At 47.6% G+C, this 13,515-nt stretch overlaps 4 protein-coding genes across 4 annotated transcripts; 3 read left to right on the forward strand and 1 right to left on the reverse strand.

Annotated features, from left to right (window-relative positions):
• The first annotated feature begins 989 nt into the window (after window positions 1–989).
• On the forward strand, window positions 990–4,390 carry ONS95_008476 (uncharacterized protein). Its single transcript, XM_058502031.1, has 4 exons — window positions 990–1,033; window positions 1,089–2,398; window positions 2,445–3,496; window positions 3,556–4,390. Exons 2-3 carry the CDS (start codon window positions 1,743–1,745, stop codon window positions 3,418–3,420), a joined length of 1,632 nt encoding a protein of 543 aa, XP_058349201.1. The 5' UTR covers window positions 990–1,033; window positions 1,089–1,742; the 3' UTR covers window positions 3,421–3,496; window positions 3,556–4,390.
• A 4,556-nt stretch (window positions 4,391–8,946) lies between these two features.
• Window positions 8,947–10,228, forward strand: ONS95_008477 (uncharacterized protein; the record flags this gene model as incomplete). The annotated part of the gene is made up of 5 exons (XM_058502032.1): window positions 8,947–9,072; window positions 9,127–9,416; window positions 9,484–9,672; window positions 9,723–9,908; window positions 9,973–10,228. The coding sequence occupies 5 exons, from the start codon at window positions 8,947–8,949 to the stop codon at window positions 10,226–10,228; spliced, it is 1,047 nt and encodes a 348-aa protein (XP_058349202.1).
• Window positions 10,229–10,421: 193 nt separating this feature from the next.
• ONS95_008478 (uncharacterized protein) lies at window positions 10,422–10,763 on the reverse strand (the record flags this gene model as incomplete). The annotated part of the gene is made up of 1 exon (XM_058502033.1): window positions 10,422–10,763. One exon carries the CDS (start codon window positions 10,761–10,763, stop codon window positions 10,422–10,424), a length of 342 nt encoding a protein of 113 aa, XP_058349203.1.
• A 2,054-nt stretch (window positions 10,764–12,817) lies between these two features.
• On the forward strand, window positions 12,818–13,507 carry ONS95_008479 (uncharacterized protein; the record flags this gene model as incomplete). The annotated part of the gene is made up of 2 exons (XM_058502034.1): window positions 12,818–13,443; window positions 13,501–13,507. 2 exons carry the CDS (start codon window positions 12,818–12,820, stop codon window positions 13,505–13,507), a joined length of 633 nt encoding a protein of 210 aa, XP_058349204.1.
• Window positions 13,508–13,515: the final 8 nt, after the last annotated feature.

The raw sequence follows: 13,515 nt of genomic DNA on the forward strand, positions 1-13,515 counted from the left end.
TGGGCTAGGATTCTCTGGAGGTCACGAGTGATGGGAGAGTTTTATTTGCTTCTGGGGACACGAAGGCCTTGACAAAACAAAGAATAGAGGATTTCTATTGCAGCAAAATCATTCGGAGCGGCGAAGATGACTATCATGGTCAACAAGACGCTGTTCAAGATAGCCACATGATGATCAATACATTGAATTTCCATTACCGGGGACAAGCCGTCAACCTCGTCAACAAACACTGTAAATCAGTAACACCGTCGCCGACGAATACAAACATGTTTGCAAGGACATCTCTACTTGAGATCGTTCTCGCCAGTAATGAGCCTGCTTTCTGTTGTCCCTTGTCAAGCCGTCGCTGCACACACTACCTTGATGCTCTGATGATGGCCAAAGTTCGACTCCGGATCTAAACAACGGAAAATCAAAGCTCAATCGAACACGACTTGTGTTAAAGAAAATTTGCATAAGTCCATGAAAGTACAGAAGATTTTGAATCTCTTTGAACATTGCGAAAGCCGCGATCTCTAGCGCAGACTTGCGAAGAACTCTGAACTGGTAATGCCTGCGCCCCGGCGCCACCTTACATAGCATCAGAGCCTGAGAGGTAGATCTCATGAAGAAAACCCGAAAAACACCCCGATCTTTCAATGCGAGCCCGAACAGGGATTGGAAACAACGCATGGATGCTCTTGTACGTGGTGCGAGATAAATTGTTCTGGTGAGGCGGTGGTATTTCTTCAGAAACATACATTTTATATATTCCGGCCCCTCGCTACGGTTACCCACCTGGAAGAGAGTCGAGATTGTACCATTATATGATGAAATACGAAGCTGAGGATTACATAGTCTGGAAATGAATCTGTTGAGGAAGAGTTGATGTCGCACGCCAAGCTGGTAAACGTAGGTGGTGTGGCGCAAAAATGTGGCTGACTAAGGTCTTTTATTTCCTCACCCGCAATTTGGCCGCAGCTCTTTGACTGTGATCTGTACCCAAATAAGAAAATTTTCAAAAGTCACGGTGGCCTGGTAGCGTAATGGTAACGTAAGTTGTGCCTCGAATCGACAATACTTGCTACACAAAACTAACTATCGACAAGGCGTCAGTTTCCGGTTAAAGGACATACTGAAGACTGCGGGTTCGAGTCCCGTCTGGGTCGTTTATTTTGCATTTTACAGCTTCGTTTTTGCTTCTGCGGTTGTTTGAATATCTTTTGTCCAAGACTGGAATGCTCGGGAAGGTAGTGTGTGAATTGGTGCGGGGCAGTGCAGACAAACCGAGGATGACAGCTGGTGGATGGTTTTAGCTCCTAAGCGAACAAAACAAACCATTTTTCACTGATGAGATGATGACTGTAGCTGATGCGCTCTGTTTATCTCCGCGATTAGTAGCTTTATGTACTATTCTCTCTTTTTGAATTCTCTGGAGTTGAATTGGCTTTGAGATTTTGCACTAGAGCATACTGTATGGATCCTGCTGCCTCAGGCATAATTCTATCAACTGCTCCAGGAGACTTCAGACTTTAAACCCCCACTTTCTGCCGGCGAAGCTGGGCAAACACCAAAACATCACCGATTCGTTCCACCACGGCAGCCTCAAAGCAACGTACACATTCAAATACGAACGATGTGATTGGATATGCCCCAGTAACGTTACATACCCCAGAGTGGGCTGGCATGCAAGGCTGAGGCTTGATTCCCAAGCTCTAATATCTCGAAGATACCCCTCCATCGCGGAGTAAACCCAAGTCAACATGGCACCACACGCAGACTCCCCAAGCGACGATGTCGACCGTCTCCCGGCTCCTCCTCGCCCTTCAATGTCCCTGAACCCTCCTCGACTCCTTATTATCGGTGCTGGATCTCGCGGTACTGCCTATGCCAGAGCTACAGGCGAATCGTCGAATGGTATCCTCGTGGCGGTTGCAGAACCAATTGCATATAAGCGGAAGCTGTTGGGGGATTCATACATTTGGGGCAAGGCTGGACCTGCAGAGGGGCAGGAATTCGAGGATTGGAAACAGTTCTTGACTTGGGAACAAGAGAGGCGAGAGAAGGCTGTGAGGGGAGAAGATGTACCAGAAGGAGTCGACGGTGTATTCATCTGCGTACTTGATGAGATGCATAAGGAGGTTATCGTAGGACTTGCGCCTCTTGGTCTTCATATAATGTGCGAGAAACCACTGGCAACAAGTCTTGACGATTGTGTCTCGATTTATAAATCTCTCCTCCCGGATCTACCAAATACCACACCGTCGAAGATCTTCTCCATTGGACATGTTCTCAGATACAGTCCGCATAATATGCTACTCAGGAAATTGTTACTTGAGGATAGAGTGATTGGAGATATTATGTCTGTCAACCATACCGAGCCTGTGGGATGGTGGCATTTCACACATAGCTACGTCAGGTATTTCTCATAGTCTCACCTCGTAAACAAGTCTAATGTCTTGCAGAGGAAACTGGCGTAAAGAATCCACGACTGCTCCGTCCCTCCTCACAAAATCCTGTCACGACATCGATCTACTTCTCTGGATTCTTTGCTCCCCACCGCCAGGGTCTGCCAACTCCGCACATATTCCAACGACAGTCAGTTCTGTGGGCGGCCTTCAATACTTCAACAAGTCGCGGAAGCCCAAGGCTGCCGGTAAAGCTACCAACTGCCTATCATGCCCAGCAGAACAAACGTGCAAATACTCTGCGAAGAAGATATACTTGGGAAAGGACCACACGGGACTCGGAAGTGGGAACATATTCTGGCCAGTCAATATCGTCCTCCCAGAAATCGAGGAATGTATAGCTGCTGGTGGTGCCGCAGGAGGTGAAGCTGCTCTGACAGCCAAACTCGCAGAGGATTACACGAACGAGACTCCAAAAGCTGAAATATCTGCCAAAAACTGGTTCGGTCGTTGCGTCTATGAAGCAGACAACGACGTCAACGACGACCAAGTAGTCACCATGCAATGGGACAACGACCCAATCCCCACAGCAGACGCAGATACCGAGAAAGCGCTCCTCGGCCGCGGCGCCAAAACGGCAGTCTTCCACATGGTAGCCCACACCAAGAAACAATGCGATCGCTACAGCCACTTCTACGGCAACGACGGTGAGATCTACGCCGACAGCGAGACCATCACCGTACAGGATTTCAACACCGGCGCCACCAGGATCTACAAACCGCATCTTGCTGGCGGGGGACATGGCGGTGGTGATGATGGGCTGGCGAGGCAGTTTATCCTTGCTGTTGATGCGGTTAAGAATCATGCTGTTAGTGTGGAGGAGGCGCAGAAGGTGCATGTCGGGTGTAGTCTGGAAGAGGTTATTAGGAGTCATGCGATGGTGTTTGCGGCTGAGGAGGCGAGGTTGGGGAGGAGGGTGGTGGATTTCCCCGGGTGGTGGAGGGAGAATGTTGAAAAGAGTTTGGTGGAGTGAGAGAGTAAAGCTGTCAGTGGGAGAGCGCCACTGCTTCTTGACTCTAGATGCCAGCCTTGTGTTCCACGAATGTCATGTTAGTATCATTACTTCTACCATTTTATTTGATTCGTTTCTTTACACACACTCCTCCAGGTCGTCTCACTCCTCATCATTTCGTAATCATCTAAAATAGGTGCACAACAGCAGCAACCAATCCTTCCAGCGACGGTTTCAAAACATATCTGTTTATCCTCTCCTCGCCGCTACCTTCTTCCACTTGAAAGGACCATGCTCGTTATGAAACACAGAATCAAATTAAGAGCGCCACATTCCGTCCTTGTCGCTCTTGTATCCCAATCTCGTAAAGCTTCTTGTATTTGTGGCGAAAACACTACTTCTCTAACCCAGCTACGATGTTCTTTCAATCGTAAAGCAGCGGTGTGGAGTCTACTATTTTAAAGTACTGTCACTTGGATTTTTTGCTGTCAAACTCCACGCGGCTGTCATCCCATCTTACATCTATGCCTCTACCCCCACTGCCAAAAGTCCTGTTTCCAATGGAAGGTGTTGCTAAAGATGTTTACTTCTTTCCACTGGAACGCATCTTGCCGTTCTAGCTATGCTTTTTGGAAGGAAATTCATCAAGGTCACTGGTATGGTACAGTCTAACTGTCTAACTGTCCTCCGTCCTAGCGGGTATATCTTTCTTTTTCGAGTGGCATCCTGAGCTTGAGAGTTTCCTTTGAGATGTATTTACGTACGATGCGTAGCACATACATGGGTTGCAGGTTCTGAGAATTTGGGGATGGGATTCACTGATGTATGTCGTTCTTTTCTGTTGATGTTGAGATGTTGAGGCAACGCGGAATTGCTTGTGCTTGGTGGGTAAGCTGTCTTGAAATTGCTAGATTCACATTTACTCTTCGATTCCGCCAATTCCGCTGCCCAAGTACCATGTCACTGAACCCAAGTCAGGGGTATTGGTAGGAGTATATAATGTTCTATCGGCGCTCAGAGTCGATTCTCCAGCAGGAGTAAGCAACAGACGACTTCCAGACGCTTCTGCGTTATGGATTGGACCTTCTACAGACATACTCTCTGCTCTCTGATTTTCATGGAAAGAGTTGAGGGCGCGAGAATTTTATCTGGGATTGAGAAGGGAGACTCTGGCTTTGGGGCTACGATTTGGGTAACTGATGTTTGGAGTTGCTGTTGTCGGATTTTGAGTTGTTGTCGAGTTAGATTTTGTTGTTATCTGCTCCGTTATGTCGATCTGGGACAATCAATCAAGGCTGGGTTGGCTTCAGAATTGTAAAAGTCTTCTAGCTAAGACAGTCTTGGATTCTCCCTCCTGGTAAGGTGAAAATGTTGAGGACAGCCTAGTAAAGAAAAGTAATCATCACTGTTTAATAACATCTGAGCTACTAATCACGCCTTCACCAAAATGTGTTTCAAATTGTGTACTGTTTTGTTTATTTAAGTAGCTTGCTTCCCGTCTCCTTCTCTGTATGTCTGGTTTGCCTCAGTTCGCTGGCAAATTTGTCAGTCATTCCCGAACACTTTGAAATACCTCACCAGACGTGTCACAAGATCGTCCACCGGAAGCTCTATATCGCTCTATCTAGATATATCCACGGCGTTCTTGCCGCCTTCTTGCAGGAGGTCACTGCCGACGGGACGCGAATCACTACACCTTCGAACCTCCACACCGCGTGCCCCGACATGCACCCAAACATGGACGTTGTGCAATTGGACAACATTTCAAGATCATCTCATAGCGAAGTGGCATGGCACACTAACAGAAATTCGAATACCGGTATTGTAGGACCCATACATTGTCATTTGTAGATATACTGTCGATTTTGTTTTGGCTATCATTAACTCAAGTTGCTGGACTGCTGTGCCTTTCTTCTCTGGGCTCCGAGTGGACACCACGCCTGCACGCGTGTCAGAGTTCCATCCTCCTTGTCCGGACTCAAGACAAGGGATTTTCATGGACTAGATGGCGATTGTAAATTCTGGAATCGTTCCCACCCTCACTTCTTCCATCATGATCTTGTCGGTGCTTGTTGGGTGTTGACGGAGGTTGGGACGTGGAATTTTATAGCTCCCAGGGAGTAGTCAGATCGCAGAATTTCTCGTATCACTTGAAGTACGGTTTCTACCTAGGTATTCACTTATGTTTCCAATAGTATATAGCCTCAAGTGAAGGATATTTTGCTGAAACTAAGGGCAGTGTGAAGGGTACATATTGAGTACCCTTCTCCGGCGAAGTTCTGATCTCCACGAAACTCAACTATTGGGTTTCTAGATTTAGATTCTTCGCTTGCGCGCTGGGATGTTTCAATCACGCTGTATTTGCTTTGTTACGAGTAAGTGCACTTTGTTCGTCAGGGGCAGAAAGTATGGATCTTCTATAAGAACGAGGACGACGTTTATGGTGCTTGCTTTGGGAACTGAATTTTAGAGTTGCTGTCAGTTTTTGATTGCTGTCATCTACTGTCGGGTCTTTCTGGTCGTCATCCAGCAAAGCATCTCTGTCCTGACAGTGCAGCGCCGTGTTGAATTGTCCTCGCCAACCATCGCCGATCAAGCTTTAGGATATACTTTTGTGTTACACGAATTGCTAGTACTTGGTACTTGGTCCCTTCAAAGGCATGATCCTTGGACTTGTGAGTTTGAAATCCCTTGGTGGGTTCCAGTGGAGTTCGCACGGAGGTAGTTTCATAGCGCCGCTTTACTTAGCAGTAGTATGCCGACTCCCTTTGCTAGAAGAAGAAAATCAATGTCAAGAGGGATTACGCTGTGATTCATCGCCATTTCCAAACAGGTCTCGTGGTGAATTGCAGCTGTTGTTGGACATGCTGAAGTCAACGAGCTTCAATGCCCAAAGATAGATGAAAGCCTATATAATGCAGCACCATGTCTTACTGCGTAAAAATCCAGGCGCTGTGCGTAGACACAGAAGCCAACGCTATTTGTTGAGCGAGCCTTGACTCTCACAGGTAAGAAGTGCCATTAAGCCTAGACATGACAGACACGGTGTGATACTCTTCTCAAGGCTTCCAACACTTCGTTCAGGGTACTTGGAATGGTAAACTGCTTATGAGTAGGGCCTGGGTATTGGCAGCCGATCGCTGTCAAGAGCATTTCTGTTGTCAGATAACCATCTTGTATCGTCAAGTGGCATTTGGAACTGCGGAGGGTTGAGGATCTGTTCATTACTTTTTAGCAGTCGCAGCTTTCGTAAAGCAGACATCTACATCATACTCCCATTTCTCGCATCTGAGCTAATCTATGCCTTGTCCTGGAAAAGAATTTACCTCATCCGAAGTGTCTGGGACCAATTGCAACAGCAGAACGTGAGGTTCATTCGCGTCCTCTACAATGACAGGACCCTTCTATAGAAAGACAGATAGGAGACATAGGTCTTGATATGCGCCAATCACATGAGGCATGCGCGATATCGGCGTTTTCTGCCTGTTCTTGTTGCCTTTCTGCCAGATTGGGAAATCAGGTGATCTGCAACCGCCTCCTCACCTTTAACCTCGCTTGCGGCCTCCCACAACATCTCAAATTCTCGCGACCAGCGTTCTATCTCTTTCTCATTCAACGTCAACTCCCTCTTCCTCCATTCTCTCAACTACCACCATCACTTCGATCTCCTTCCCACCCCTCCTCCTCTCAGTATACATCCCTCCTCAAGCACTCTCCCCTCAATAGCAGTCTCGAGAGACACGCCAAGACACGAGTCCACACATCTCTCCGGGCGAAGCCACAGCCTCACCTCTGGTAGAGTGACGGCAGCTGTTCAGACAGTTTTCAGAGGTAGACAGACTGCGCGGATCAACTGGTAAATACAACACCCCATGTTCTCTGTCACATAAGCTATGCAATGTACTCACAACTTCGCAGGAATTTCTCTAGTCTTGGATACACTCAGGGAAGCTGAAATTGCCAAAGCATTCAGACGCGTCGCTAGGCAGCAGCAGTGGTGGCCACTGCCAGGCAGCCAAAACAATTTCACGCCAAGGTAGACGAGAATGCTCTCAATCTTATAGACTGGAAGTTGACAGTTGCCAGAGCAAAGCAGACAGCGACTCGCTCGCAGGTTGATATCAAAGCACCCGACCTGCCAACGCATCTCTCTACTCTACCTTCAACGATGATGGCACATACTGCCCACCCTCTGATGATGGTGATGTGAAGACAGGGACATTTCAGACTTGGAAGTAAGTCAATCTGCTTTCGATCTTGTGGGGTGTAGATTGGAAGCTGACAGAGACGAAGGCAGCTTTCTGATCAACGAGCAACCGTGCCTGAACCAATAAAGCTAGGTTGTCGTTCAGAAGGTGTATCCAGTCTCTGAACCAGACATCTAGACTGATCTCGGCACCCTTGGCGCCTGTTGTTTGTGACACCATTAATGAGCTTGACTCGTATAAGACCTTGAGCTTAAAGCGAGTAAGCGCGCCAAGTCTGTGTAACTGATGTTGACTTCGATAGTAACCATTGTGTTGAAGTCACAAGGCAGACGCCCCGCCTCTGACGGCGCCGCTTCGTGTTAGAGATCAAAGGATGCACGAATTGCAATATAGGAAGTATCATGGAGAGTCATTTATCCGGTAGATTTTTCGGCTCAATCCCAATTGAAGGTTCTTAAGCTTAATTTCTCAGCAGGCCGAGCGGCTTCGATCTGGATATACCCGACTGACTGTATCTGGGGGCCAAAGGAGCTGGCTCAAGCGCTTGTATTGCATGCGAAGTAGCTAGCTCATTTATGGTACCGGAGTCTCGCCAGGCACAAAGTCTCACCATAACGCAGGGGATGTGTTACTAAGCGCATAAGTGCCGGGGGGATATGCTACTGGTTCCACAAGCCCCTCTGATGTGACTTTCAATTCCCGAAGAGGCGATTGAGGAAGGCATAGCAAGTTTGGCTGTGATGAAGGTGATACTGCTGCGAGAACTAATGTAGAAGCAGACGCTGGTGGGATCAGTGTCAATCCAGCCGACGTTACACCGTGATGATTACGAGAAGATGTACAAAACTAGGCTTACCAATTTGGACATGCAGACCTGGATCAATTACCGCTCGGGAGTAGCACTTCTTTTGGTACCTGCTCAAGGTTTGTGTACTGGGAGCAAAGTCTAACGCTTAGTAATTTCCTATCATCTTTCGATATTAATGCGTAGGTGGTCCGAGAACAACATATCACCCGCTTAATCTACTTTCAAAGGGCAGATATCCGAGGCAACAAGGTAAAATTATCTGGAGACAGCGTCTTCGCCTAACTGGAAGAGGAAAATGAGAGTGTGACAAAAGAACCTCAATTGCGATCCACGCATTGCGCAGAGAAGCATGCTTAGTGACAGAATGCAAATTTAGCCGTGAGAATACGAAGATGATGACTGTAAACAGAAAATGATCGGTGGTAGTATGTGTGACGAGATTCTGCCAGCCCAAATTTGAAAGAACATAAAAGAGCGTCGCCCTCCATCGAGCCCAGAAGAGAACACCAACACATCAACTTGCAGACCACCATGGCTTACACATCGTACAAGACGTTGATCCCAGTACTCATATTCGGCGCCGTCGTGCTTGCCGATATCCTTGATAGCCCCGAATTCGAAGGGCTGTTCCCAAACGATGAGAACCCATCAATCCCAGTGTGTCATATCCAAGACCGCATTAACGGAATGTATTACTGACAAGTTCAACAGCCAGACCCAAAAGCCTGGGAAGGCGTGAAAGGCGTGGTTGTCTCGGGGCGATCCTCCGACTTGGTCGAGCGTCAAGGCGTGGTGTATGTCGTTCTGGCTATCACTCTTGTGGCTCAGAAAGTCTGGTCAGCTGTCAGCTGGGCAGTTGGCTTGTTCGGACTCGCATCTTCGGCGTATGGACTTGCGAAAGATTGTGTCCAGAAGTATGATAGGTCGGACTGTATCATTGCTTCCATTGGATTGGTGATCAGTGCCTTTGCTACTGGGTACAAGGTCAAGTCTGGATTCCGGTATGTTGTTTGACATTTGCCCTTATACCTCGTCTTGTAAGATAGGCTGACGCGGGTTTGCTTGTAGTGTGCGGAGTGATGGGCTTGAGACTCATGCATACTGGATCGATGCCGACGAGGCAAAGCGATCGTCAGAGGCACATATCCCGCTATCCCATAGATCACTCAAAGAATCTTCCATGGCAACCCAAAATAACGGAACATGGGAGCGACATGCAACTTTCTTCTGGGATAACGAGGAGTCTCACTATCTTATGTAAGCAACCCACGAGGTGTTGAGGTATTGTACTCACCATATATTCGCAGGTACCGAAAAGCAACACCCGAAGATCTTGGTTTTGAGAATGACGGCACTTTCCATCATTACCGTATCGAAGACAGTGACAACGTGAAAGATCTTCGCAAGAGAATTGAATTGGGCCACCCCGGACTTGAGAAGCGTCTTGAGAACAGAGCCTACGGCGTTGTGACCGATTACCTCTGGCAAAACGGGTACGTGAACTTTCTCTGCTTCCAATATGAGAATATTGCGATCTTGGACACTAACAACTTCTAGAAACCAAAATAACTACAACCAGATGCATGATTCGGCTGATTTCAAAGATATGACACGCAAGATTGACAACTATTTGGAAGGAAATAAGCAAGGGGTGTCTTGTCTGACTCCCATTGGGACGGTTGCTGGGCCTGGAGGCAGTACTCGGTTCCGGGTTGACAACGGTATTATCGCGTATGGCTGGAACGATAAGCCTTTTGGGTTCAATGGGCGTGCTGGAAGCTGGACAGAGGGATGTAAGGGGAGCAACGTTTGATTACTTAGTCAATGGTGGTCACAACTTGACAGTAGCGAGTATGGTTACAGTCACATCACAGAGGCGGAAACGGAAGTTCATTTAGGTCGTCATAAAATCATATTCGTACATTCATCCAACAAATTACAAAGCCATATTCAAACAATTTCCCTCTCCTGATTTCCTATCCAATGACACCCCGATCTTCCCATGCTCAAGCCTTCTTCTGCTGCTGCCCAGTGGCACCTCCAACCAACCCTCCAGCCGTATTTGTCAATCCTCCTGCCGTGTTTGCAACTCCATTCGTCGCCTGACCAGTGGTGTTCGCAAGCCCATTGGTCGTCTGACCCGCCGTATTTGCCACGCCGTTCGTGGTCTGTCCCACGACGTTCCCCAGACCATCTGTGGTCTGCCCTAATACGTTCCCTGCGCCATCAACGGTTTTTCCAACTGCTCCTGTGACGCTACCAAGGAGTCCTCCTTGACCTTTTGCTTGGTCACCTCCTGTGAGGGTGTTGTCGAGGGAGTTTGTGAGGTTTCCGAGGAGTCCGGCCATTTTGAGGGTTTGTGAGGTGTGTTTGTGTTTGTGAAGAGAGTTGGTTTGATGTTGAAGATGTTTCTTGATATCTTGAGTGAGGATTTATGTGTTTATGAGATTGATATTTCCATGTTCAATGGTAAGTGCTCTCTTTATAGATACTCTTCGATGTTGTCACCCAACCTGAGCGTCAAAACTCAAACTTGAAGCTCAGTCAATCACGTCGTAGAAAGTGCCACAATCAAGGCTGAAGAAACATCTCTCAGCTACAACCTGACCACTACACAACATGATCAGCGATTATGATGTCAGTTATGATTTCACAGCTCATGCCGATGACGCTATTCACGTGTCTTCAGGCCTGGAAGCACGTGGCTTGTGAGAAAATTGCCAGATTTGGTTGTCAGTAAGAGCTCTTGATGTCTCAGTCCCCACAGACCACTCTCACGATATGCGGAAGATGAAGCAGAGATCCTTGACCTGCTGATAGTTGTGGCTCCAAGTTTCAAGATATGCAGATTACCTGCTTTTCTTCCGAGAATCCTGTTGTAAGAGTAACAAGATGCAAAACTAAAGTACATGTGTTGAATGTGCTGTCGTGGATTTGACATGGATCAAGGTTTGAGCAAGCTGTCGTGGCAGGCAAAAATATTCTGGGGGATTATTTGATATGCCACAACAGAGAATGTCGGACACGTATCCCTGGCTCCGAAACACCACTTTTGAGTCTGATGCCATTTCCAAATGGCATTTATGGAGGGGCCGACAATTCGGGCCTCTGTCTTGATCCATGGTGGTCAAGGAAACAGGGTGGAGTATGTGGTCGCTGAAACTCGGGCTGGGACATGACAGATCATGAAGAACGATCTAATCGGTTTTTTGTACTTTATCATTGATGTAGTTACCTACGTAATGTTTGTATACTTACATAAATGCGATTTACCACATTTCTGGTTTGTCTCAGTGTCGCAAAAGCTTTCCAAGCTTAGAAAGCCGCTCATCTCTTGAAAAGTCACCCGCCAATATCAACACACCTGGATAAAAGATACCAAATAAAGCTTACAAAACAGCGGCGTAAATACATTAAAACTGTTTCGTAATGTTTATCATCAATGCGTGTGTGCCAGCAGCTAGCTAGCACATAGGCCTAAAGCTGAAGATGCCTAACGCCTAGAAATTCTAAAGCCTAAAGCCTTAAAGATCCAGCAAGCAGTGGCTAGTAAGCGAGAGGCAGGAAATGCCCAAATCACCAGAAGAATTAGAATACGAGTTTACAAGGTCATGCCTGCGCTCCTGAGCACTCTCCAGATTATCTTGCCGTTCCATCCGCGTTGGCACTGCAAAAATGACATCCTGACCCCGTATCAGCAGCTTCACACTCCACAGCGCTCCACAGAAAGGATCGAATCTGCGGAAGTACATCGCGTGCTCATGACTCAAGCGATTGGCTGGGCGGACCTCGCCATGACCTTGACCAATCCTTGGAAACTTCCATTTAGAGTTTGTCCTCACGGCACAGCCCGACCCAAATATCGAAGTCACATCGTCGCGATCTGAACCTTCGCCAACTTCTTCTAAAGTCTGTTTGGATGTTTTGTTTCGTCTAATGTTGCGGCTGGGTAGTGGCTTTGAGCCCTACGGAGTTAATACTCTCTAGTCATTGAAGCACGAGCAATGTGACTGCACGCTGCAGCAGTGGCTGGTTCTCTATCCAAGCGGAAACCCTTGAGTTTCTCCTCAGTAATCTTGGCTCATCGAAACCTTAGGAGCCCTTCGGAGGTTCAAAGGAGTTTGTTGTGGTTCTTGAAACATGCACAAGTGAGCTGCGATGTCCACATGCCGACGATGCCGAACTTCGAGCTGGGGTCGTGACCAGTCGTCAAATCCTTGTCAATAGGGGCTCGCTCATCTTTCCGCTTAAGGATGGACCCTGCACCCAAGCACAACAATGCACTGGTGGAGTTGGTTCCACGCAATCGACATGCAGAGCCTTTGTGAAGGTGTATCATCTCGAAAGTAAGTAATCTGGAAGGCATCTTTACAGCTTCAGTCACTCTTTTCAGTTTTTTCAAATGGAGCAGAAAAATACTCCAGCCCACCGGGAAGCAGACGAGTCCGCGAACGAATACTCAGATCTCGCTTCGGTTCACTCAGACAACGAGACCAAGCAGCGGAGGAAACACAAGCGAGGTGGTCGAAAGACAAGTTATGAAGAGCCAACCCCGGAGGAAACTGCTGGGCTGCTAGGACCAGAGGATGAGAAAATCGAGGATGACTACAAGCCTGATGAGGACGAAACTTGTCAGTATTGTTCGCGGAAACCAAAACCAGCAAAGATAGAACGCCAACCAAGAAGGAGGATCCAAGAGCCGTTCGAGACTGGAATACGGGCATTCAATGTCCGCAAAGCGGCAGGCAGTCGAAGACCAGTAGGAGTGAGAGCTACACCAGAGAAGAAGAGCACGAGAAAGCCAGCACCGCCCACATTAAACAGAAAATCATCGTCAAAAAGTGACGACGCTGGATATGAAACACAATCTGAAGGAAGCACATCCAAGGCAGCGGAGCCGGATGAGGTTTCTGAAGAAACGGAAGAGGAGTCAGCAGGAAAGCCCATGTCAATACGACTGGATCTCGACTTGATGATTGAGGTGTTCCTCAAAGCAAAGATTAAGGGAGCTGTGACTATTACGTTCTTGTAAGTTTCGAGTTACTGGTGCTACTCTATGAAAACATCGCTGATCTGGTACGCTAGGGAATGAAAGATCGA

The sequence above is a fragment of the Cadophora gregata genome (assembly GCF_030347475.1).
Source record: "Cadophora gregata isolate MNR1 chromosome Unknown scaffold_20, whole genome shotgun sequence".
Classification (NCBI taxonomy): Eukaryota; Fungi; Ascomycota; class Leotiomycetes; order Helotiales; family Ploettnerulaceae; genus Cadophora; species Cadophora gregata.

Excerpts from the sequence above, each read along its gene's own strand:
- ONS95_008476 (XM_058502031.1), top strand. The coding sequence starts at position 1,743 with ATGGCACCACACGCAGACTCCCCAAGCGACGATGTCGACCGTCTCCCG. Across the intron at positions 2,399-2,444 it reads TTCACACATAGCTACGTCAG|AGGAAACTGGCGTAAAGAAT; the intron begins GTATTTCTCATA and ends AATGTCTTGCAG.